Source organism: Cetorhinus maximus, chromosome 7 (assembly GCF_964194155.1).
Source record: "Cetorhinus maximus chromosome 7, sCetMax3.hap1.1, whole genome shotgun sequence".
NCBI classification, from domain to species: Eukaryota; Metazoa; Chordata; class Chondrichthyes; order Lamniformes; family Cetorhinidae; genus Cetorhinus; species Cetorhinus maximus.
Window position 1 is genome coordinate 45,179,984 of NC_135885.1, and position 27,419 is coordinate 45,207,402.

Consider the following 27,419-nt stretch of genomic DNA (forward strand, 5'->3'; position numbering starts at 1 on the left):
GGCTGTAAGGCCTATGATCATTCTCATGCCACCTGGTCCTCAAATGCTGCTTTGTACTCCCTAATCCAAATGCTGGGCAGGGGGAGAGAGATCCTGTTCATCCCAGGGCAAAGAATACCTTCCTGGCAACAACTCTGCCACCAGTGAGAAGGTATCGCATATGTTAATGCCAAGAATTTAGCTCCTGAAAGATGGTTGCAATGGCGAAGGAAATTCAATGACATCACCAGAGTTGTCAAAGTAATGATATGCTCTGCTCACACCTCCAGCCTCATTATTCACATTAGTCGCCTCTCCCCTTTTCTTCACTCTTCAGCAACCACTGTGCCATGTTTTACACCTTCTTCATTTCATACTCATATACTCATCAGTTTTGCAACCCTTATTTCTCCACATCTTCCACCTGTCACACTGCATACTAGCATTTTCACCATGACAGGCACATTTTGTAAACATCTCACAAACACACTCCCTTCTTTCTCACATGAGGTAGCCCAGGTAGCTAGGAAATGGGACCAAACCTACACAATCTCTCCCTCCCTCAATGCCTAACGAACAGTGCAGAGTCATGGCTGTGGTGATTGACAATGCTGGAGAAGGCATCACACATTATCCTCTTTCTTTCTTATGACTTCTATCTCACCCTACACATTCTGCATGGCAAACTGCAGATGGCTTCACCAGCCACTTCTCTCAATTCCCTCCCTTTACACTAAAAACAACCTCTTTTCTTTCTCTTCCGTTGTAGATGTGAAAATACCTCTGCCACTTAAGGAAGAGAAGGCCAGCCTTCCTGATGATGCAGAATCATTCAATTTCATTATCTCAAGCACCAGCTCAGATACTGGCACCACATGTGCTTTTGAGGTTGCCACTTTAGAGCTTAGGCTAGAGGATGGGTCTTCACATGATGAATCAATCAGGCAGGGTGAGCTTAAGAGACAAAATAATCTTTTTTCTATGCTATTTTTGATCTTTATCACAAGTTGCTTTAGAAAATAAGCCAATGAATTGCAGTACCTTTGGTGAAGGCCAAATCCGAAAATAACTAAACCAATGAGTGCAGGAAGAATTAAGCTGTGTAAAAGACTTTCCATCACAGCAAAATAAAATGCAATTTTTTCTCCAAAATAGTTTCTTATCTTCCATAATGGCTGAAATTTGTAGCTTCTAGCCCACAGATTATCAAGCTCGATCCACTTGTTGTGAAGATCTGCAGGAAGTTAACAAGACCCATTAATACACATTTGCAATGTGAATGTTGAATCAGATGTTACAACCAGTGAAACAAAAACTATTTTGATTTCTTTCTTAACAATTAAAATGAGACAATAAACACAGATTGTAGAAAGACATCCAGTAAAGAGTAAGATACAATTATGCACAGAGTAATAGCTGTCTGTGCATGCAGCACCTCCCTGGTTTTCGTTCTCATTCCAGACTTTCCTTTCTGTTTTCTTGAAAGTATGGACTTGCTGGGATTTGATTCTACACGGGATATTACCTCATCTAATTTGCTATTCAAATATACAGGGTATCAGAGCCTGTGCCAGGCCCTACCCTCACAAGATGCTCACGCATGCAGACCTTTTAACAGGAGTTACGGGATAGAGAGCAGGAGATTTCTCAGAGCAACTCTGAAGAGATATTTACCAGGCTGTGTTTGTAGCGGGTTAGGGACAGAAGCGAGAGGTCACATGGGAGTGTAATGGTAGCCAGGGGGACCAAATTCATGATTGATGGGAGAGATAGCAGGGTGGAGTCAAGGGGTCTGATCATAGTGGCGCAAGCAGATTGTGGGGACTTACAGGATAAGCTTGTTTGGCCAAGATGAAACACTCCTGCTCCACTTGACCCACAAGAAGTGCTCTAAATGCATTTATCCTATGGATCCAGTCCTTCTTGCCTCCTTTTACATGCTCCTATCCTGTGGCTAGCAAGGATTCAAAACAAAACCACTGTTAAAATGAAAGCACACACTCTCCTTAAAAGGTTTCAGCAACTGACCTACATCTTGAGAACAGGTCGGTCTCCTACTCCTCACCCCACCTCTGTTAAAACTAGAAGTTGATGGGTTGGAGGTGGGTTGGGATCCTAGTTCAGATTTTTAACTTTTTAACCTCCCACCTGACCCAAGCCCACACATTTTTGGGGTGGGCGGGGGGTTACAGCACCAGACAAAGAGAATAGCACATAGTTCTGAGGTTACCTCATATACTGTAACCAAGGTCAGTCTGTTGGTGTATTCACGTGGTCTGGGGTGAGCTTACATTTAAAACAAGTTCCTTAAGCTTGAACTTAAGACGAGTTCAAGCTCGAGGTATCCAAAAGGTCCATACAGTGGGTTATCTACATGTAAGTAATACAGGTGTGTATCACTTATGTGTTTCCCATGATTGAAGTGTCAATATATGTTAAGCCAGAGGCTAAATCATGTATTTCTAAATAAAGATTAAAGTTGCTGATTATAGAGCCTTGGACTGATTAATTAACAACAACTTGTATTTGTGTAGCACCTTTAACATAGTAAACTACCCCGACTAAAGTGCTTCACAGGAGTGCTACTGGATGAAATTGGCACTGAACCACTTAAGGAGATGAGAACAGGTGACAAAATTCTTGATCAAAGAGGTAGATTTTAAAGATGGCTTAAAAGAGAAGTGAGAGGCAGAGAAGTTTAGGGAGGGAACACAGAAGATGAGGCATGATCCAAAATCTTGCATCTACTATTCACATGAGCCAAAATGACAAGGTGGACGTCAAAAGGATGTTTCCTCTTGTGGGTGAGTCCAGAACTAGGGGCACTGTTTTAAAATTAGGGGTCAACCTTTAAGGACAGAAATGAGCAGAACTTTTTCTCTCAGAGGGTTGTGCGACTTTGGAACTCTCTGCCTCAGAAGGTGAGGAAATGGGATCATTGAATATTTTTAAGGCAGAGGTAGATAGATTCTTGTTAGGCAAGGGAATCGAAGGTTATTGGTGTTAGATGGCAGTGTGGAAATCGAAACACAAGATGATCAGCCATGATCTTATTGAAAGGCGGAACAGGCTCAAGGGGCCGAATGGTCTACTCCTGTTCCTATTCCTTATGTTCTAATTCAGCTGCAATTAGTTGCACTGCTCTTGAGGCTTGCTCCACTTACCATGTGTTGGAAATGCACTAGTTTCCTCTTTGGGTTTTTCATGTAGTGTGAAGGCAGATTTAAATGCTTTCTTCATCAGCAAGTATGGTAAAGCAGGAATCTTTTTTACTATTCCACTTTCTTTTTCATAATCTGTTTGCCAGAAAACAGCAATGTACATTAATAATACAGTCAGTGAATGAGAGATACCAGTTTAAAATAAATCTGTAAATAATGAATACTGAGTTTAATATTATTCAAGGGTTATGTGAGATGTCAAGTTGGCAGAGTTATTTGAGTGGTGGCCATTCTACCCTGTTATGAGTTGACCCAGGCCCAGGCCCAGGTAAGGGTCCCATGCTCAGGGTTACGAGCCGTGGCTGGGTGGCGGAATCAACAAATTTTCGTGGTGATACCAAAAGAGCTAGAACCTTGAGAGTCAAAAGCTGCTTACAAGCAGAGATCCTTCTGGAAGAGGGCTTGTGCCTCCTTTTAAAGCGCACTCGAGGAAAGCAACCGGGAACCACCTCATGTATTCTTTTCCCGAGTCATATTACTCATTGAAATTGAAAATCGGAGGCTCTTACGAGAAACTAAAGAGGAAAGCTCAAGACCACAAGGTGTGGAGGAATGAGCAGAGATCCTGCCCTTAGGCACATCAATACTACATGTACATGGGAAATGTGATGGCCTTGCAAGCTGGAACTCTCATCTCTGAATCAGAAGGTTGTGGGTTCTAAGGCTCACTTTGGAGACTTGACCACATATTTTAGGCTGACGCTTTGAGGGTGTGCTGTATTGTTGGAGGTGCTGTCTTTTGGATGAGATGTTAAATTGAAGTCCTGTGCGAAACATCCTATGGCACTATTAAAAGTAGGCAGCTTTCCTGATGTGCTGCCCATCATTCATTTTTCAAGCAGTCCTTCATCATTCCGCTGTTTATGGGATCTTGGCGTGTGTAAATTAACTGACACATTTATGTAACCTAATGGTGAACGCAGTTCAAAAAATTATACTGGCTATAAAGCAGTTTGGGCCATTGCAAAATGTACAATTTAATTGCAAGTTCTTTCTTATTGATCAGACACATCAGGCTAAAGATTTGTTAAGGCCTGTTTTTGGGAGTGGGATTGCAATTTGCTATCTGCCCACGCCCATTACCATCGAGGCAGGCAGCAGGCAAACTCAGTCCTGCCTCCTTATTTATCTGAGTGGGGCTGCAGTATTGGCTGCCTGAATGCTCTACAGGAGGTTGAGCAGGGTGGTCTGATATCACGCTCAAGGCACCCCCAGCATTCACCCATCCGCACTCCCTAGAACTCAGAACCCAAGCCTAAAATTCAGGTACTTCATACTCACACACCTTTCAATGATGCCAGTTGCACACACATACCTTGCACAGCTTCCCATAAGCCCAGCGAGTCAGCTGTGGCAGGTACTTCCCCAAACCACAGTGCAACGGAATAACTGACATTCTTCTCTCTCTCTTGCAGGACAAGGTAGCCTGTAGAGCAGAACCAGTGGGCAACAGGAATGCCTCCGTCTGCTGTGCCTTACGGAGGAGATGGTCCTCCTCATCATGGGCCTTGCTGTGACAGAACCCGTTGCATCTGGCATCACAATAAACATTCAGGATGATGGTATGTTTCTGCCTTATGCTCCCTCTCAACCCCCACCTTACCCTCTTCCTGCTATACACTATGTGCAAGCTGCTGATGGGGTGACCATGGGCCTCTTTCTTTCTAAGCCTGCCCCTCTTCTTTGACTCCAACTTTTCCCTTCTGATTTCCTGCTTTAAGCCACCCAAGAACTGTTGCTTGCTCAGCCACAACAGCCTCAGGAGGAAGAAGCACTTTATTTGATCTGATACACGCAGTCACAAGCTCAGACACTGGCACTCTGTGATCATTAGGCAGTAGTGTAGAATTGGAATCTGCATGCACATCGCACCTGCAGTGGGACATGAGTGAACTGCAGCAAGGCTGGGGAGAAAGGACAGTCCCTGTGCCAGATCACTGGAATACGAAGTTGGAGACAAGTTCTTCTGCAGGAGACTCAGATGAGGACTTCTTTGAGCCAGCATACAGGAGAATGCCGAGGGCCTTGAATATCAGGATTCTTGGTGAATTGGCAGGTCTGCCAGACAGTCTGTTTTCACTATCAAGGAGCATTGGGGAGTCTGGTTCCAACATGGCGCAACATATCATGCAGAATTTGGAGCCCATCCTTTCCAGTGTCGAAGTGGTGGCCAACTCCTTGACAGAATTTGTAGATCCATGAGTGATGCAGCAACTGGTGGCCAATGTCTCATCTTGCACTGCAGCATGGGTAGAGGCCACCTAACATCTCAGTGCTGCAGTGGAAGCCCAGATGGTGGTCATGAGATCCCATGCATATTGCCATGCAGGCTCAGACTGCTGTCACCATAGCTGCGATTACCAGTAGTCAAATGAGACATGCAGGCTCTTACAGCAGTCCAACAATCTGTCCTCCAGCAGATAATGAGGATTGCTGAAGAGCCCTTCTGTTCTATTTTGCTATTTAGTCCAATGTGTAGACCCACACATCCGATATATATTCTATATATTCCCTCTTTACTCTCCCTCCTTTTTTGAACAATGGTGAAATATTTGCTACCTTCCAATGTATGGGGACCATTCTAGATTCCAGGGAATTCTGGAAGCATCAAAACTGATGCATCCGCTAACTCAACAGCCCTTCGGATATAGGCCATTAGGGGATTTATAGGCTTTTAGTCCTGTTAATTTTTCTTGTACTTTACATTTACTAATAACAATGACTTTAAATTCCGCACTCTCATTAGACCGTTGGACCCCACAATTATGTTCTTTGTGTCTTCTGCTGTGAAGCCAGATACAAAATATTTGATTAACATCCCTGCCATTTTGTTATTTCCCATTATAAGTCCTCCAGCCTCTGTCTCTAAGGGACCCACATTTACTTTCACTAGCCTCTTCCTTCTTACACACTTGTAAATGCTCTTTAAATCTGCTTTTATATTTCTTGCCTTTGATTTAGCTCCACCCATACTGATTCTGCATCCTGAATTTCTGGGCTAAGATCCTTTCTCACTATTGCTTTTCTCTCGTCCTTTATTATCAGAACAATGCTACCTCCTTTCCATGTGCCTATCTCTTCTATGAGTCATACCCTGGAATATTTAGTTCCCAGCCTTGCTCACCTTGCCACCATATTTTATTTATAGGTAAGAGATCAAACCTATTAATCTCTATTTGAGTTGTTAATTCAACTGTCTTGTTACAAAAGATTTATGCATTCAGATATAATGTCTTTAATTTTAACTTTTTATTTTTTTTCCTTGATGTGACCTTAGTCACCATTGGTATGTTACTTTTATTAAACTTCCTGTATCTTCATGACACAATCTGCTTGATTTTACCCAAACCACTACTCTGCCTTGACTTCTCTCTTCGCACTTATAAATTTACTCTTACATGTACTCTCCCTCTTCCTTATTATTTTAAAACCCTATTCCCACTCAAGTTATTCATCAGAACACTGGTTTCAGCCCAGTTTAAGTGGAGTGCACACCAATGGAACAGCATCCTCTTTCGCTGGTAATGGTGCCAGTGCCCCATGAATTGAAACCCCAGCCTCCCACACAACTATTTCAGCCAGGCAGCAATTAAAATTAATGATTGACCAATAAGAAATCATTTATTTTTTTCCAAATAAAGCTGAGAGATTATGCAGCTGACATTATCACAAATATTTCTTTGGGAAAGACTTGAGAGGTACAATACAAAATATTGATTTTATCTCTGTTTATAAAGATTGGATAGCCAAGTATATTCCAACTCCGGGATGGAGTCTGTATAAATGAAATACCTCTGAGACACCCAGTAGGGTTATCCCCAGTAACCACCATCCCTCTGCTCATCATTGGAACACTGGCAGGGTTGACTAAATGCTGCATTAATTTCTCTGTCTCTATGGATGCTATACCTTATCACGGAAAAGCTCAATCACTTATTAATCATTATTGACCTAATGGGAGACAGGAAAACTTTTAACTTCTGAAATGCAGAATAAATTCCCTTTTAAAACGAACAATATAGGCTTCTGTTATTTTGGGACTAATCTTTTATAAAAACATTAGGCAACTATTTGCATTGTCATTCTGTTTTCCTCTGTTTAAAACAATCAGCCCTTTTTAATCAAAAGAAAATGAATATACAAAAACTTCTCTTATTCATTCATGGGATGTGCGTGTCACTGACAAGGCCAGCATTTGTTGCCCATCCCAAACTGCCCTTGAGAAGGTGCTGGTGAGCCGCTTTCTAGAACCACTGCAGTCCATGTGTGGTAGGTAAAGCCACAGTGCTGTTAGGTAGGGAGTCCCAGAATTTCAACCCAGTGACAGTCAAGAAAGGGCAATATATTTCCAAGTCAGGTGCGTGGTTTAGAGGGGAACTTGCAGGCAGTGGTGTTCCCATACATTTTCTGCTCTTATTTTTGTAGGTAGTAGAGGTTTGGAAGGTGCTGTTGAAGAAGATTTCACGAGTTGCTGTCATGAGCCTTGTAGTTGGTATACACTGCTGCTACTGTGCGCCAATGGTGGAAGGAGTGAATGTTTAAGGTGGTGGATGGGGTGCCAATCAAGCAGGCTGATTTGTCCTGGATGGCAACGAGGTTGTTGACTGTTGTTGGAGCTGCACTCATCCAGGCAAGTGGAGAGTATTTCATCACACTCCTGACTTGTGCCTTGTAGATGATGGACAGGTTTTGGGGAGTCAGGAGGTGAGTCATTCACTGCAGAATTCCCAGCCTCTGACCTGCTCACAGTATTTGTGTGGCTGGTCCAGTCACATTTTTGGTCAATAATCACCTGCAGGATGTTGATGGTGGGGATTCAGTAATTGCCAAGGAAGGTTGGTTAGATTCTCTGTTATTGCAGATGGTCATTGACTAGCACTAATGTGGTGCAAATGTTACTTACCACTTATCAGTCCAAGCCTGAATATTGTCCAGGTTTGCTGCACATGGACATGGACAGCGTCAGTATCTGTGGGGTCACGAATGGTGCCAAACATTGTGCAATCCAGAGGTGGATTTACTGTGAAACAAACCATGCACTGGAATGGGACCCCCAAATGACAAGGGGCCCCAAACTGTGGGACATCCCTTTAACTCTGGAGGCAAAGATACCTTTTTATTAGAAATGGATTGTCCTACGCCTTTAATACCGAGTTCACAAAGAAATACAGGGTGAAGCCTGGAGGAAATATATCCGACTGGAACATTCCGTTGGGCAAGAAAAAGTCAGACCTAAAAAGGGAACATGATGTGCAGATTGGTGAATTCACGTTGTCTTCTCAAAATTAAACTGAAGTTACTAAGATGAAGGTAATTATTTCTGATAAACTGTTGACAATGGTGCAAGTATTTACACAATTGTCCTTAGACAATTTCAGTAAAAAATGATATTTGGTGTTTTTGAACACTTTGCTTTTCTCTATAAAATAAACAGCAACACAGATACTTCAGCCACAGATCTCCAACAGTTCCTGGGCTCATTCTCACACACTGATACTCTTATCTTTCTAGGAGTGCCAAGAACACTGCTCCCATCCATCTCTATCCTACACATCACTGCTGCTTTGCCTTTCTACTGTCCTGCTGATTCCAGTCTTCTATCCCCCCGATTACGGTCACAGTTTCTTTGTAAACCTGTAAATATTTTCCAATAGGCTCATAGAGTTTTCGACGGCTCCCTCATTATGAATAGAAAGCTATAAGTTTCCACTTTACTCAATTGCTGGAGTTTCCACTTGTGCACGTTCCAACTCCACAGTTTCTCCACTCCTCACCCTGACCTCAGTTCACCAGAAGTTAAAATCTCAGCCTTTTCTTTGCATCTTCAGTCGGAACTATTTCATAGAAAAAACACATTTACCTAATTGTTGTAACAGCATCTAGAGTGAATTTACATTAATTACAATTATATCTTAAGGAATGTTTTATAATTAAAGTATTTGGCTGCAATCGATCCTGATTAGTCTACGTTTAACATATGTTTGTAAACTCGGTAATATAAAAGTCGACTACCGAACTAAAATGAACAGCAATCATAAACTAGAGGAATTAATTTGTAAAGGGGATGCTAGTTTTCCTTTATTTCAGTACATTGTTAGTATTCAGATTTTTGTTTCTGCAAATATCTTTGCTGCATCCAAATCCTATCTTTGGAAATTAGTATAATCACAATTGCTTCTAGTATTATTCATCAGTTCGATCAATTACAGAAATTTGTCACTTCCATGAGCTGAAACAGAAATATGACTAGTCATACAAGAGAAATTGACATTTGTGTAAAGAGAATTGGTGGTTTGCTTGATAAGTTTGTGCAAGGTGGTTGTTATCACTCTGGGAATTGTGTGGCATCTTCCCAATGAAAGACAACTAGCTAAATGGCTGATGGTAATCTGTCATTGGAGGTTTGTGGATATGCTGGAAGTTAAAAAATTACACTTATAGTAATTTCAGCACAACGGGGCAGCCAGTTGGGCAACTGCAACCTACCATGTCAGGTGCCATCATATGTATCTTTCTCTCTGGATCTCAAACATGAACAGAAGATGAAAGGAGCAATGGGGATAGGTGAGTGTGGGAGGAGGAATGGTGTGGTGGCATGTGGAGGGGAGAATGCAGGAGGGGGAATTACGGTGAGGAATTGGAGGGGAATGGACAGTGGAAGGGGAATTGGGGGGCAGCGATGAGGGAGGAGAAATGCAGGAGGGGAGCAGAGAATGCAGGAGAGGGTAATGGGCCTGGGAAGGGGGTAGTAGGATGGAAAGGGGAAATGAGGGAACAGATGACTCATAAGAGAAGGGTAATGGGTTGGGGAGGGATAATGGGAGGCTTAGCACAGAAAAGGCTTGGGAGTGAATTAATAGACATACAAAAGCATACAACAGTGACCGCATGCTGAAAGAGATTCATGGTCTGGGAAGGGCTTTTTGATGTCTTGAGGTGGTAAAAGGCTGTACAGAAATGGAAGCCCCTTATTCCTTTTAGCTGTTTACCATCACTCAGTGGGGAGTGCTTCTCTCTCTCATTTCTGTGTCCAAAGGTTGCAGATTCATACTCGAGAGACTCGAGAGCCAAGAGCCAAGCCGATACTTGCTGCATTGTGAGAGGCTCGGTAATCAGGGAGCACTGCACTGTCTCAGCCTGAGGAGGGAGATAAGAGAGCATGTTTTTTCTCTTGGCTGGGTCCCGAGGCAGGGGGTGGCCTGAAAGTGAAGCTATGCACAGGGCCCCACTAACTCTAAGTCCGGCACTGTTGCAATCATCAGCAAACATCCCTACTTCTGACCTTATGATGGAGGAAAGGTCATTGATGAAGCAGCTGAAGATGGCTGGTCCTAGGACACTACCCTGAGGAACTTCGGCAGTGATGTCTTAGGGGTGAGATGGTTGACCTCCAGCAACCACATCCATCTTCCTTTGTGCTAAGTATGACTCCAGCCAGTGGAGCCAAATGGCATGGTGGAACTCAAACCAAGCATTGGTGAGCAAGCTGCTGCTGAGTAAGTGCCCTTGATAGCACTGTCATCGACACCTTCCATCACTTTGCTGATGACTGAGGGCGGATTGATGCGGGTGTAATTTGTCAGATTAGGTTTTCCTACTTTTTTTATGGACAGAACTTACCTGGGCAACTTTTTACTTTGTCACATATTTGACAATGTTATAGCTGTACTGGAACAGGTTGGCTAGAGGCACAACTAGTTCTGGACCACAAGTCTTCAGTACTATGGCTGGGATATTGTCAAGTCCATAGACTTTGCTACATCCAGTGCCTTCAGCCATTTCTTTATACTACATGGAATGAATTGAATTGGCTGAAGACTGACCTCTGTGATGCTGGACGCCTAAAGGGGAATCCCAAAGTCTTCCATAGGCACACAAATAGTAATAGTAATAGTAAGAGAAAGAATGGTAAAAGGAGAAGTAGGGATGATTAGGGACCAAAAAGGGGATTTATACATAGACGCAGGGGGCATGACTGAGGTGTTAAATGAATATTTTGCATCTGTCTTTACCCAGGAAGCAAATATTACCGAGGCCACGGTGACAGAGGAGGTTCAAAATTGATAAGGAAGAAGTGTTGGAGAAACTGTCAGTACTTAAGGTTGATAAGGCACCGGGACCAGATGAGATGCATCCAAGGATATTGAAGGAAGTAAGAGAGGAAATTGCAGGGGCACTGGCCATAATCTTTCAGCATTCCCTAGATTCAGGGGAGGTGCCAGAGGACTGGAGAATTGCAAACATTACACCCTTGTTTGAAAAAGGTTGTAAGGATAAGCTCAGCAATTACAGACCTGTCAGTTTAACTTCAGTGGTGGGTAAGATTCTAGAAACAATTATTCGGGATAGAATTAATAGTCACATGGAAAAATATGGGTTGATTAGGAAGAGCCAACGTGGATTTCTAAAGGAGAAATCATGTTTAACTAACTTGTTGGAGTGTTTTGAAGAGGTAACAGAAAGGGCTGATGAGGGTAATGCTGTTGACGTGGTCTACATGGACTTTCAAAAAGCATTCAATACAGTGCCACACAACAAACTTGTGAGAAAAGTTATTGCACATGGAATAAAAGGGACAGTAGCAACGTGGATACAAAATTGGCTGAAAATAATGGTCAATGGATATTTTTCAAGCTGGTGGAAGGTTTGTAGTGGAGTTCCCCAGAGATTGGGATTGGGACCCTTGCTTTTCCTGATATATATTAATGATCTTAATGTGCAGGGACAATTTCAAAGTCTGCGGATGATACGCAACTTAAAAGCATTGTAAACTGTGAGGAGGACGTAGACAAGTCGGTGGAGTAGACAGATAGGTGTCAGATGAAGTTCAATGCAGAGAAGTGTGAGGTGATGCATTTTGGTAGGAAGAACTTGGACAGACAATACAAAATAAGGGGTATAATTCTTAAAGAGGTGCAGGAGAAGAGGGACCTGGGTGTATATGTGCATAGAACTTTGAAGGTTGCAGGACGGGTGGAGAGAGCAGTTAATAAAGCGTACAGTATCCTGGGCTTTATTAATAGGGGCATAGAGTACAAGAGCAGGGAGATTATGCTGAGATTTTTTAAGACAATAGTTGGACCTCAGCTGGAGTATTGTGTACAGTTCTGAGCACCACACTCTAGGAAGAATGTAAACGCGTTGGAAGGAGTGCAGAAGTGCAGAAGTGGTTTACAAGAATGGCTCCTGGGACGAGAAACTTCAGTTATGAAGGCGAAACAAAGAAAGATAGAAAATAGGAACAGCAGTAGGTCATGCGGCCCTTCAAGCCTGCTCTGCCATTCAATATGATCATGGCTGATCCTATATCTCAACGCCTTTCTCATGTACTCTCCCCATACCCCTAGACATCTTTGCAGTCCAGAAATCAATGTATTTCCTTCTTAAATATATTCAGTGACTTGGCCTCCAGTCTTCTGTGGTAGAGAATTCCATAGATTCACCACCCTCTGAGCAAAGAAGTTTCTCCTCATCGCAGTCCTAAATGATCTACCCTGTATCCTGAGACTGTGACCCCTTGTTCCACACCCCAACCAGCCAGAGGAAATATCAGCCCTGCATCCAGTCTGTCCATCCCTGTCAGAATTTTATATGTTTCAATGAGATCCCCTCTCATTCTTCTAAACTCCAGTGAATACAGGCCTAGTCGGCCCAATCTTTCCTCGTATGATAATCCTGCCATCCCAGGAATCAGTCTGGTGAACCTTCGCTGCACTCCCTCTAAGGCAAGTATATCCTTTCTTAGGTAAGGAGACCAAAACTGCACACAGTACTCCAGGTGTGGTCTCACCAAGGCCCTGTATAGCTGCAGTAAGACATCCTTGCTCCTATACTCAAGTCCTCTTGCGGTGAAGGCCAACAAACCCTCTTCACTGCTTGCTACAACTACATGCTTGCTTTCAGTGATTGGTGTACAAGGACACCCAGGTGCTTTTGTACACCATCATTTTCCAATCTATCACTATTTAAATAATCCTCTGTCATTCTGTTTTTCCTACCAAAGTGGATAACTTCACGCTTATCCACGTTATACTGCATCTGCCATGGATTTGCCTGCTCACTCAATCTGGCTAAATCACCTTGAAGTCTCTTAACACCCTTCTCATTGCTCACATTCCCACCAAGTTTTGTGTCGTCAGCAAACCTGGAAATATTACATTTGGTTCCCTCATCCAAATCATTGATGTATATTGTGAATAGTGTTAGGAAATAGGGATAGCTTAACTAAGTTATACTTGTATTTGTGGGTGTTAGGAATGAATTTTAGCTTTGGAATTTTAAGCTTGATTTGTATTTCTGTATCTGTCTTAAGAAAGGTCAAATGGAGTTTTAGTTTAACTTTAGAAAAGTGCTTGCATTTCAATGAGGTGTTTTACGACCCCTATAAAGTGAAGGTAAACATACAAGAGTAGAATAACAGTGCTGTTGCCTAGCAACAGGGGGCCAGATAGGCAGGTTCCTCCCACAGACACACACACAGAAAAAGAAAGGCAAAACAAAAACAAAAATACCTGAAAAGACTCAGCAGGTCTGGCAGCATCTGCAGAGAGGAACACAGTTAACGTTTCGAGTCCGAATGACCCTTCAACAGAACTAAGTAAAAATAGAAGAGAGGTGAAACATAAGCTAGTTTAAAAGGGGGTGGGACAAGTAGAGCTGGATAGAGGGCCAGTGATAGGTGGAGATAACCAAAAGGTGTCACAGACAAAAGGACAAAGACGTGTTGAAAGTGGTGATATTATCTGAGGAATGTGCTAATTAAGGGTAGAAAGCAGGACAAGCAAGGTACAGATAGCCCTAGTGGGGGTGGGGTGAAGGAATCAAAAAAGGCTAAAAGGTAGAGATAAAACAATGGATGGAAATACATTTAAAAATAATGGAAGTAGGTGGGAAAAAAAAAATCTATATAAATTAATGGAAAAAAAGGGGGGGGAATCGGAAAGGGGGTGGGAATGGAGGAGAGAGTTCATGATCTAAAATTGTTGAACTCAATATTCAGTCCGGAAGGCTGTAAAGTGCCTAGTCGGAAGATGAGGTGTCTGACCACAGGGTGCCATAGGTTTACATGATCTATGTACTTATTTTGAACATTAGAGTATAAGATAGTTTTTGTAACTTGTGTTATCCTTATAAATCTGTGTACATCTGTAAAGCTATAGTTGTGGGTGAAGGAGTATTGTAATATAGTTCATCTTTTCCTGTTGAATAAATGTTTTATTCTTTTGTTAAAAGTTCATCAGCTGACCCCTGTGACTCTGTTCAGTAGCCACTCTCCACGTATCTTAACAAACAAATAAAAATTAGGATCTATCAAGTTGGGTTCCACTCTGGGATCAGGCTTGTCCAGGGATAACCTCAGCTGGGGATCATAACAATAGCTGGGGCCCAAGCACTGATCCCTGTGGTACCCCACTGATCACTGCCTGCCATTCTGTAAAAGACCCATTTATTCCTACTCTTTGTTTCCTGTCTACTAACCAGTTCTCAATCCATGCCAATATATTACCCCCAATCCTATGTGCTTTAATTTTACACACTAACCTCTTATGTGGTACTTTATCAAAAGCTTTCTGAAAATCCAAATACACCACATCCACTGGTTCTTCCTTATCTATTCCACTAGTTACATCCTCAAAGAACTCCAGTAGGTTTGTCAGACATGATTTCCCTTTCATAAATCCATGTTGACTCTGTCTAATCCCCTTGATATTTTCTAAGTGTCCTGTCATCACATCCTTTGTAATAGACTCTAGCATTTCCCTCTAATGAGGTTAGGCTAACTGGTCTGTAATTTTCTGTTTTCTCCCTCCCTCCTTTTTTAAATAGTAGGGTTACATTTGCCACCCTCCAATCTGCCAGGACTGTTACAGAATCTGCAGAATTTTGGAAGATGACAACCAACGCATCAACTATTTCCACGCTCCGTTAGTACCCTGGGATGTAAATTATCGGGCCCTGGGGATTTATTAGTTTTCAGTCCCATTAATTTCTCCAGCACTATTGTTTTGGTAATGCTAATTTCCTTTAATTCCTCCTTCTTGCTAGACCCTTATTTCTGGGAAGTTATTTGTGTCTTCCTCTGAAAAGACAGAATTAAAGTAGTTGTTTAATTGCTCTACCAGTTCCTTGTTCTCTATTATAAATTCTCCCGTTTCAGGCTGTAAGGGATCTACGTTTGTCTTCATTAAGCTTTGTCTTTTTACATACTTATAGAGGCTCTTATAGTCTGCTTTTATGTTCTTTGCAAGTTTACTCTCATACTCTATTTTTCCCCTCTTAATCAATTTATTGGTCCTCCTCTGCTGAATTCTAAACTGCTCCCAATCCTCAGACTTGTTACTTTTTCTAGCAACTTTATATGACTCCTCTTTAGATCTAATACTACCTTAATTTCTTTAGTTAGCTATGGTTGGGCCGCTTTTCCTGTTGTGTTTTTGCGCCAGAAAGGAATGTATAACTGTTGCAATGCATTCATTTCTTAAATATTAGCTATTGGCCGGGATTTTCCATGCCCACTGGTGTTGGGCGTGTTCGGTGGCATGAGCGGACAATATGGCGCAATTGGTTTCTTGATGGCGTGAAACCAGTTCGTGATTGTATGCTCAGCCCGCCATGGCCATGTTTCCTGCCATCGGACACTGGGAACCTCATTGTAACACATCAACATATCATTATTAGGCCTGCCTGCAGGAATCGTTCCCCCCTCACTGGTCTGTCTGTCCACGTCGGCAGGAAAGCACGCCGGTGTAGAACACGTCTTGACAAGTGTGAAGTGCAGAATTTGGGACTTACCCGCCAGGGCTTTACTCACATCGCGGATATTCAGGAGCAGAAGATGCTGGAGGCCGACAGCAACGGGACCCTGGAAGAATGTCCATGGCATGCTGGGTGGATTTTTATGCGAAGCAGCACACGGAAGTTGGGTAGTCACTGTTGATGCTTGTAACGGGTGATGGTCGAGAGGATGGGAGAGGATCGACTGGGAGAGGAAGAGGTGTCGGGGGAGTGAGGTTGGGATGGAAGGGAATGAAGGTTTCAGGCTGGGGTGAGGTTGGGAGGGGAGGGAATGAAGGAATCTCAGGATGGGGGGAGGTTGCGGGGGGAATGAAGGTGCCGGCGGGGGAGGGAGAACAGGGGCAGGAGGGGTTAACAGGGAAGAAGACCACAATTGGGGAGGTAGGTATAAGGGGGGGGGGGGGTGTGTAAGTTATAAGGGAAGGAGTGTGGAGAGGGGAGGATGTCCAGGGGGAGGAGGGGGAGAGGGGAGGGAGTAAGGGTTGAGGAAGAATTAAGGGTGGAGGAAGGGGACAGGAAGGGGGTGTGAGTAAGGCTGGAGGAAGAAGTGAGGCTGGAGGGAGAGGTAGGGCTGGAGGAAGAAGTGAGGCTGCAGGAAGAGGTAAGAATGGAGGAAGGATTTGGGATGGGGGAGGGTCTTAGAGTGGCTGAAGAGGTAAGGGTGGAGGAAGGAGTCAGGAAGGGGGAGGAACTAAGTGGGGGTTGGAGTCCAGGGGAAGTGGGAGGATTAGATGGGGTGAAGGGGTTCTGGGGGGTGGTGGTGGGAGAGGTTCCAGGGTGAAGGGGTGAAGAGGGGGGAGGGGTAAGGAGGGGGGAAGGGATTCCTTGGTGGGGGGAGGGGTTCTAGGGGAGGAAGGGGTGTGCAGGGGGGGATGACCAGGTGAATGTGCAAGGGAGGGGTTGGATGGGTCCATGTCTGCCTCCTGTGGAGCATACTGAGGGTGGATGTGGTGTGGAGGAAGGGTGAGAATGGTTGAGGGCAGAGTAAGGCGGTAGGGTTAGAGGGTGAGGGTTCAATGGTAGCGATAGAAAGAGCGGCAAGGGTGGTTGGTGGGGACCCAAAGGCAGACACGGACCCCGGGATGGGAAGGAGGAGGTTGGGGAGGTGAATGTGGAAGGGGGTGGGGTTTTCAGGAAGGAAGGGAACGTGCACATTCACCTGGACATCCCCAAAGGAAAATGGTTCGGGCTGGTAGGTCACGGAGGGGAGGTGGAAGGTGATGCCGGAGGGGCCAACTGTGATGGAGGAGAGGAAATGGGTGACTGGAGCAAGGTAAAGGATGGGGGAGCGAAAGTGAAACTGAATTAGCACCATGCTGTCCAAATCGAAAGTGAAACGAGAGTCGTGCTGGGCGAGATCAGGTGCTGCATGGGAGTGTGATCAGTGGGTGGGTGGAGATGCAGGTCAGCTCAGATGGACAATTGAAAGTGAACCCCAGCAGGCAGCATTCAAAATGCTCGGGACATTGAGATGAGTGTGATATGTAAAGGATCCACATGTGCGTGAGAGTGTTTGCACAGTGCTCTGATCGGCCCTGCTACACACACACTTTTCCCTCCATAATCACTCATGGGCCGGCTGCTCCCTCATGTGGTGACGGGTCTTCCGGGCTGCTTATTTCCACCTCTTCACTGGAGGAGGAGTCATCTTGGCTGTAGATGAGGAAGTGGATGGAGCTGTGAGAGTGGCTGGCTGAGGGTGTCGGTTGCTTGGCAGAGCTCCCTGGGAACCAAAGTAGAGATAAGTAGTGCATGGCAGCAGAGTCAAAAGCAGGAAAGAGAGCATTGACAGTTGCGTTAAGGGAGGGATAATGTGGTGCAGGATCCTCAGGTGGGTGTTGCCACCGACCTCACCGTCGTCACAGGCACAGTCCACATCATCACCAGCCAACATGATGGCATGCTTCTCAAAGTGCGTGAGGGGCCTAATGTGGGCCACTCCACCCCCAGTCTGGGACCTCTCCCTGCTGATGTGAGCCAGCTTCTCCTGCATGAAAACAGATGGAGAGAGTGTGAGCAGGATGCATGGCACTGTGTGGAATGTTTATGCGGTGAGCGGCGCCATGGACAAGAATGAAGATGTGGGTTTGAGAGGATATGATCCTGATGGAGATGTGAGAGTTTGTGTGAAAGTTAGCTGTATTGTCCCTTGAGGTGTGATATCCTTGTGGATGTGTGATGGGTTTGTGAGTGTGTGAGTTGAGATTGATGAGAAGAGTGAGTTAACCTGGCGGAATGGATGAGATGATTCATTCTGTAGCGGCACTGGGTGGCTGTTCTCTTTTGCAGTGCACTGGCACTGACCACCGCCTCTCAAACCTGGTTGGTCACATCGTTGCCCATCCTGCGGCCAGAGCAGGGGTAGAAGACATTATGGGAGGCCTCCACAGCATCCAAATGGCATTCCAGTGACACGTCGCCAAACCTGGGGGCTGCAGTCTTTTTGCCTTTCGTGGCCATCTTCTCTGCAGCAGTCGTGGGCTGGAAGCACTGAGATGTGTGTGCTTGGCTGGACTTTAAATATGGCGTCTGGCATGATGAAGTGGTGAGGTGATGGCGGGCGGGCTCTGATTCGCCCGCCTGCCATGGAAACACCATGTTTTCTGGGAATGCATAAATAAGGTGGTGGGTATGGGACAATACAGCATGAAAACCCACCATCGTGGCCGGTGGATAAAACATCGTTTTACCCGCCCGCTACCGCACTCAGTGCAAATCTGGGATGATTCTGCCCATTTTCTATCTACCATCATGCCTTTTAATGAAGTTCCCCAGTCTATCTTAGCCAATTCACTCCTCATACCTTCATAGTTTCCTTTGTTAAGATTTAGGACCCTAGTTTCAGATTGGACTACTTCACTTTCCATCCTAATGAAAAATTCAATCATGTTATGGTCACTGTTCCCTAAGGGACCCCGCACAACAAGACTGTTAATTAAACCCTTCTCATTGCACAATACCAAATCTAGGATAGTCTGTTCCCTAGTCGGTTCCTCGACATACTGGTCTAAAAAACCATCTTGTACACAATTTAGATTGGAGAGGTTGGGACTGTTCTCCTTGGAGGGAAGGCTAAGAGGAGATTTGTTAGAGGTGTTCAAAATCATGAGGGGCTGGATAGAGTAGATAGGGAGAAACTGTTCCTGCTCATAAAAGGATCGAGAACACGAAGGCACAGATTTAAAGTGATTCGCAAAAGAAGCAAATGCGATGTGAGAAAAGCGAATGGTTCGAGTCTGGAATGCACTGCCTGAAAATATGGTGGAAGTAAGTTCAAGGCATTCAAGAGGGCATTGGCTGATTATTTGAATTGAAACAATATGCAAGGGTACAGGGAAAAGGCAGGAGAATGACACTAAGTCATAATGCTCATTCAGAGACCTGGTGCAGACATCTCAGGCCGAATGGCCTTCTTCTGTGCCATAACATTCTGTGATTCTGTGAACCTCAGGAGGAGACCAAGATGGATCATCCACTCAGCACTTCTGTCTGAAGATGGCTGCAAACCTTCTGTCTTGTCTTTTGCGCTAATGTGCTGAGCTCCTCCATCATTCAGGATGGGGATATTTGTGCAGCCTCCTCCTCCCATCAGTTGTTTAATTGTCCATCACCATTCATGACTGGATGTGGCAGGACTGTAGAGCTTTGTTCTGATCCACTGATGCGGGATCGCTTAGCTCTGTCTATAGAATGCTGTTTACATGCATGTAATCTGGTGCTGTAGCTTCACCAGGTTGGCACCTCATTTTTAGATATGCCTGGTGCTGCTCCTGCCATAATGTCCTACATTCCTCACTGAAACAGGGTTGATCCCCTGGCTTGATGATAATGGTTGAGGGAATGAGGGATGTACAGGGCCATAAGGTTATAGATTGTGGTGACATACACATCTGCTGCTGCTCACATTCCACAGCGCCTCATGGATGTCCAGCTTTGTGCTGCCTGACCAGTCTGGTTTTGTCCATTTAGTGTGGTGGCAATGCCACACAGCACTATGGGGGTGCCTACAGTGTAAAATTGGGAGTTCATCTCCACAAGGACTATACAATAATCACTCCTACTAATAGTCCCATGGACAGATGCATCTGCGACAGGTAGATTGGTGAGGAAGTAGACTTTTCCCTTGTGTTGGTGCTCTCACCACCTGCCACAGGCTCAATCAGACTGCTGTGTCCTTCAGACGAAACAAAGAAATTTAAATAAATTAGCTTGGACATTGCATTTCTAAATTGTGGGAATGGCATACCTTTCTTCACGCTAGAACTCGGCAAAAAACTTATTTCTGTTTCTTCAGCTGGTTCTCCTGAAATTATTAACAACAACAATTATAAAGATATGATAATAGGTAGAGCAAACTGGATACCAAAAGCTTATTAAATGTGATATATATACATGTATATAAAAACTTCAGTCAAGTATCACAAAGCATCTATAGTTGATGAGCTCTTTGATGGAGTGCACATCATTATACAAAAAGCAAAAAATACTTCCTGAAAAGAAATGCTGAAACTAAATTAATGGTTCCTTAAAGTTACCTTTTGTCTTTTGATTTTCCATGGATATTTGGATATGATTCAGAATGTGGTGAACCTACAACACAAACAGAATGTGATGCGATTACTTTCCAGAAAGAATGTTATCATCAGTCTATAAATGATCTCCCTCTCGGAGAGATAGAACTGTCATATGACAGGACTCATTATGTTTGATGTAATACTAACGAAAACATGCAGGAAGATACAAAGTATATTTATGAGTGAGAGATTCAAGTTAAATCTGTGATTGAACTCATACGAAATAATTAACTCTTAAATATTCTATTCAGTATACTTTTCCAAGTGGCCTGGTCATCTAACTATACAATAACATAACAAAAGGGTAAGACAGTATTTCCTTATCAGAATAATTGTGTCATTCACACAGGCATTTCTTCAATCTCTCCAAATTCAGACTACCTAAGCACTTGGTAAAAAGAAATCAAATGTAAATCATTATGCTGCTTTATTTTACAGCATATGAACATACAGAGAAACAGTTCTTATTAGATTTATTTATTTCAATCAGTACAACTTTGTGTAATAATGAACAATTATTTTTCCCCATGTCAGGTTATCTAGCTTGACTTAAAGAAACTTATAATTACTCACCTGCATTCTAAACCTCTTGCAGCCTTTGCATCATTTTGCTTAGTGAAAAATCTGAGTGTCTATGTCTCTATTACTGTTTTTTGTTATATATTTCCCTCTGAGTATAGCCTAAGAGCTCAAATATTTCCCAACATAATGAGTGTGAACAGATTATTGTTATGAGCGTGAGGGTTTTATACGATGACTATGTTTTGGACCGTCTTAATTGAGGATAAAATGGAGTAATGAAGAGGGCCATGCGACTGCTATGAGTTCTACCTGACCACAAGCCCAACAACCGGAGGCCTAGGCCAGATTGAAATGCTCGTGCCAGGTTTAGCACTTGAAACCAAAGGCAGAAGCAAATGTTCTTGTTATTGCAGACTTTCTGTCTCAGAGACTTTGAAGGGCAACAGAGAGAGGGAGAGACAAGGAACAGCAGTTGCTGCATTCTGCAGAGGGAAAAGGTTGTTTTCTGTTAGTTACCAGACAGAATGCTGGGGGAAGCTTGTACAGTGATTGAAGAGAAGGAACACACAATGATTTAAGGCCAGGAGAAGGAATCACCAGAGTGGGCCTTACTGCTGAAAGTTAGTTCGGGAACTCTCAGGAGATTGAGGGAAAGCACCTACAATTCAACAAAACAGGGAGAAGTGAATCCACTGGAAGCTGGGAGTGATGGTGAACTATTTCCTGGGCTGAATTTTCCCCCCATCAGGGGGGGGTTGTGCCGGGGCGGGCGCAAACCCGATCGGCGCCCCCGATTGGGGATGCGCCGCCATTTTACGTGGACGGGACAATTAAGGCCCATCCAGCGTGTCGCTCACCCGGAAGTGCTGAGCATTCCCTATGCAGGCAGGTGGGGAGGATTCCCAGAGTCGTTCCCTGTGCTCTTTCGCGCATACGTTTGATCAGTTTGACATGTGTAAATTTAAATAAAGGGAAATAAAAACTTTTAAAACATGTCCCCTCATGTGACACTGTTACATGAGCTGGGACATGTGAAAGAATTATTTTTAAAATTTTTATTGACTTTTAAAACGCTTCATGAAACCTCATCCCGGCCGTGGATGAGGTTTCATGAAAAATGCGAGGGCCACCTGGGCTCTTTGCCTGCCCACCAACCATAAGGTTGGACGGACAGCTTAGCTAATTGAATTAATTACTATTTAAATGGCCTTAATAAGCCTTTGACAGTTCAGCAGGCGCGCAATCAACTCAGCTGCGCGCCCGCCGAATTGAAAATCTAAATGACGAGCAGTGACGTTGGGACGCCCGCCCACGTCACCGCGCATCATTTTACGCGTCGGCGAGCGGCCCCCCTCCCACGTTCACCAACCGGAGAATTCTGCCCCCTGTAAAGATTGTAATCCTGTGGAGAGCATGTTGTAATGTATATATATGCCACATGGGGTGATCGGTCACATTAAGATATTATTTAAGGTTATCTTTTCTGTAGCTTAGGATATTAGTTTAGTCAATGGTGATTTTAGTTGGTTTGTTTACAGCAAAGTCTTAAAATCTGATATCTTGCCATGCGCTTCCTTTAACTTTCTCACTGGGAATTCAAATCTCTTGCTTAAAAGTTATCAGCCTCTACAGGGATCATAACAAATTGGGGGCCTGTACAGGATACAAGTCCAGAGGATGGGAGCGAGCACACTGGAATTTTCCAAAATTTAAATGAACAAGATTTCAGTTACATTTGCTGTATTCACTGAAAAGTTAACATGGCTATGTCCATTGCTGAAGTGTTTCTCAAAAGGGAGGACCTTTTAAGGAAGAAACAAAATCAGACTTTCATGGAATTTGTGTCTCATAGCGGGCCCAGCTCTGCTCCCTCACCACCCCCTGCCCACAGCCGGGCTAGATCATCCCTCAGGCATCAGGAGAGGAACAGGTGTCTGAGGAGGCAGCATCATATCATACTAGCCCACGCTCCGCCAACTCAGATACAAGCACGTTGCAAGGGTGCGCGTGTAGAGTTGGTGGTGGAGGGTGAAGGGCACCCCACCAGACTGCAGGAGGAGGTGTCAGAGTTAGAGATATCCATGCACAGACCTCCTCAGAAGAGGGAGGAAAGTCACGATGATGCTCCACTGCAGTGCTGAGGCAGGAATGTGGAGTCTCAGGAACTTTTTGGGGCGCAGCATTTGGATAATCAGCAGATGTGTGGATATCTGGCAGAGTTCCCTGAGGCAGTGTGAGCTCTCCGACTGAGAATGGAGGAGTCCATTGCCGTCATGAGCTCATGTTATCCAGGGGGCTCAACCACATGAGCCCTGCCCATGGGAGATTGGCCATCTCATGGAGAGACACATGCAACAGCACTCAGAGTGGATGCAAGAGCAGCGTATAGGCCAGGAAAGGGTACAAGCCTCCCTCAGTAGCCTGAATCAGTCCACTCATACAAGCCTCCCTCAGTAGCCTGAATCAGTCCACTCAGAGTATGACATTCATTGAATACATGAGGAGCTTTATATCCTTAACAGGGTGGTCGCACTGTTGGCACAGCAATTGCTGGAATGGGCGATTGCTGTGCACCAGCAGCCAGCCCCATCAACTCCACCTGAGGGCCATCCCAGGGCTGTGCAGGTCACTGAGAGGGTGAAGGTACTGAGAACTCCTCAACACCTTGTCTTCCTTCAGCTCCCCAGCCCCTCCGCCAGAGCCCTCATCTGCTGCACATATACCAGTGACCAAGGCTGCCCGTGCAAAGATAAGGCTGCAGTCTGATGGAGGTCCCAACAAGTCCCTGCAGAATGAGGCAGGTCACCACATTCTTCCTTCCCATTTAAACAGAGAAGTGAACAGCCTGCCTCCACCTCCTCCAAGGCAACACTGTTGGAAGGCGGGGCACTTTGTAGGAGTGTGCGAGAACATATGGTGCCATCTCATCCGGAGCACGAGGGAGTTCACTGTGGTTAAACATTTCACATTGTATCAGTACACTTCAACACTTCTTGAATATATTTACTTACACTTGTAAATGACTCAGTGTGTGTTTGTACAAAAAGAATGGTAAAAATATGAAGGTGGATCTTACCAGTAATAATGAGGGCAGCATGCTGAGGCCCATCTCGATGTGCCGTCAAGAGGATCAAAGTTGTCGGCTGATTTATGATGCTTTAGCGGGCTTCTTTCTTCTTTGCTGTTACACATAAGATTCAAGAGCTCAAAAGCTCAAGCACTGAGATGCTCCTTGCATCTTTCATTGTCCATCCAAGCTTGACTTTAAGAGAGGCTGAATGATCAGACTCCACAAGGAGAGATGCTGGGCAGCAGATGCACCTCAAGTATGAGGGCTGGGTGCTTGGCATTCATTGCGCTGCAGTATTATACATTGGCCTAGGTGTGGGCATCACAGCTCGAGAGACCATGTATCATCCTGGTAATATTGGTCATCTGCTGTGCCCACTACTTTGGCTGTGTTTGCATTCCAGGTGTCACAGGATGTGCTTTATGCAGTAAGCAGAGATATATGGAAATCAGAAATGTTGCATGTGGCACCCACATGATAAATAGGACTATTGGCCGCAATGGACAGTGCACGTGTTCTTTCAAATAACTGTTGTTGCACAGTTTATGGACTCATCATGTGAGGTGTCTTATCTGCATGTATGTTGCAACATACAGTCCGATCAGCATTTATAGGGTTTAGAGTTTGACATCGTGTTACTCCCAGCATTATGGGCATGGTTTGATTATGGACAATTTGGTGGCATGAGCCCCTCATTTACAGTCACTGGCGTTCATGTGATGGGGCCAGGTTGTGAATGACTTATCACCCTGTGTGTTTGCAATATGATCAGGCTCATGGGTATGATGATGAGGGCTTCAGCCATATAAATGTGACTGAGTCCAACTCATTGATGTTTATTCTCTCCCTTGTGGGGGATGGGCAGTCCCTTGAGTAATTGTGGAGTCAGTGTACAAGGTTCTTTAGGTGGAAGTATGTGCAGGGACTGGCTGATGGAAATTGTGATATTAGAGACCTTATGAGAATCTATTTTGCATAAGGACCTGTCTGGCGATGAGTCCCTCCTGCATAGAATCAGCCCTGGCTACAGGGCTGTGCCTCTCAGCTGCTGTGTCATTGGCAGCCTCCTCATCCTCATCCGTTTCAGAAGCTTCCGAATGAACACTGGCTTCCTCCTCCTCTTCAGAGGTTGGAGCTCTGCCCATGGCATTGTCAATACAGCCTTGGTTCAAACATGGACAAAAGAGCTGAACTCCCGAGGTGAGATGAAAGTGACTGCCCTTGACATCAAGGCAGCATTTGACCGAGTGTGGCATCAAGGAGCCCAAGCAAAACTGGAGTCAATGGGAATCAGGGGAAAACTCTCCACTGGTTGGAGTCATGCCTAACACAAAGGAAGGTGGTTGTGGTTGTTGGAGGTCAGTCATCTCAGCTCCAGGATATCACTGCAGGAGTTCCTCAGAGTAGTGTCCTCAGCCCAACCATCTTCGGCTGCTTCATCAATGACCTTTCTTCCACCATAAGGCCAAAAGTGGGGATGTTCGGTGATGATTGCACGATGTTCAGCACCATTCGCGACTTCTCAGATACTGAAGCAGTCCATGTCCAAATGCAGCAAGACCTAGACAATATCCAGGCTTGGGCTGACAAATGGCAAGTAACATTCGCCCTACACAAGTGTCAGGCAATGACCATCTCCAACAAGAGAGAATCCAACCATCGTCCCTTGATATTCAATGGCATTACCATCACTGAATCCCCCACTATTAACATCCTGGGGGTTATCATTGACCAAAACATGAACTGGACTAGCCATATAAATACTATGGCTACAAGAGCAGGTCAGAGGCTAGGAATTGTGTGATGAGTAACCCACCTCCTGACTCCCCAAAGCCTGTCCACCATCTACAAGGCACAAGTCAGGAGTATGATGGAATACCCTCCACTTTCCTGGATGAATGCAGCTCCCACAACACTCAAGAAGCTTTACGCCATCCAGGACAAAGCAGCCTGCTTGATTGGCACCCGGTCCACAAACATTCACTCCCTCCACCACCGATGCACAGTGTCAGCAGTGTGCGCCATCTACAAGATGCACTGCAAGAATTCACCAACGCTCCTTTGACAGCAGCTTCCAAGCCCAAGACTACTACCATCTAGAAGAACAAGGGCAGCAGATAAAAGGGATCACCACCACCTGGAAGTCCACCTCCAAGTCACTCACCATCCTGACTTGGAAATATATTGCTGTTCCTTCACTGTCATTGGATCAAAATCCTGGAACTCGCTGCCTGACAGCACTGTGGGTGTACCTACACCACAAGGACTGCAGCGGTTCAAAAGGCAGCTCACCACCACTTTTTCAAGGGCAATTAGGGATGGCCCAGCCAGCAAAGCTCACATCCCATGAATGAATTTTTAAAAAATGTAGGTCCCTCTGCTGGGCAATGTTGTGCGGCATGCAGCACACCACTCCTATTCTTGATACACTTGCTGGACTATTGCAGACCCCCATCTGAGCAATTGAGGCACCTGAAGCACACATTTAAAATGCAAATTGCCTGCTCGATGGCTCCTGGTGATGACATGGATGCTGTTGCGCTCTGTCTCTGTTTGTGGACTCCTAAATGGGTCATTAGCAAAGCTTACAATGTGTTAATTTTTTTTACAATTAATAAATGTTGGTAACTTTTGTCCCCTAGAATCCAACCGATGATCTGTGTTGATGGCTGAAATAGTTGAGGGAGTTGGGAACTCTTTAGTATGAAGGAGTCATGGCATCTGCCAGGGAACCTTGCACACACTTGAAGGAAGAATCTGTGGTAGCCACAAACATTGATTGAGTGGAAGGACTTCCGGTTGACAAAGGTGTCTGCATGGTGAATTGGGGCCGTTATGGCATCATGGGTGCAATTAATAACACCCTGTACCTGAGGGAAGCATGCTAGTTGGGCAAAGGCTGTGGCTCTCTATATCTGAGACGCCAAAGCTATAGTGAAATTAATGTAATTCCCCACACCCTTCTCCTGACCTTCTGTTGTCCCTCTGGCCTCCAGCTGCTCATGCTGACTGGCTTCTTTGGCCTCTAAGTCGGGGGGTGCCATGCCCATCTTCACGTTTCTTCGCACAAAGCGCTATATGCCCTTCTCCAGCACAAAGATCATCTTGCCACCTGAGTGCAGTTGTCCGCGATAATAATTGCCTTGCAAGACCAGGAGCCCCACCCTATTACTCCCCTGGGTTAAGGGAAGACAATCGGAATTTTTTTTTGTGCCATTTCTGGGGCAGTAAATAAAAATTTAAAGAATATTAATATAA

At 44.7% G+C, this 27,419-nt stretch overlaps 1 protein-coding gene across 2 annotated transcripts in view; it reads right to left on the minus strand.

Annotated features, from left to right (window-relative positions):
* LOC144682761 (anoctamin-7-like) overlaps positions 1–27,419 on the minus strand; it is a 97,238-nt gene that overhangs the window by 52,558 nt on the left and 17,261 nt on the right. For both annotated transcript variants that reach the window (XR_013577100.1, XM_078545420.1), the window contains exons 3-6: positions 20,531–20,585; positions 20,242–20,298; positions 3,144–3,275; positions 1,021–1,213 (exon numbers count right to left, since the gene is read on the minus strand). Coding sequence is in view for 1 of the 2 variants with exons in the window: in XM_078545420.1 (XP_078401546.1) it covers positions 1,021–1,213; positions 3,144–3,275; positions 20,242–20,298; positions 20,531–20,585 (437 nt within the window). In the remaining variant the exon portion in view is untranslated. The remainder of the gene's footprint in view (positions 1–1,020; positions 1,214–3,143; positions 3,276–20,241; positions 20,299–20,530; positions 20,586–27,419) is intronic.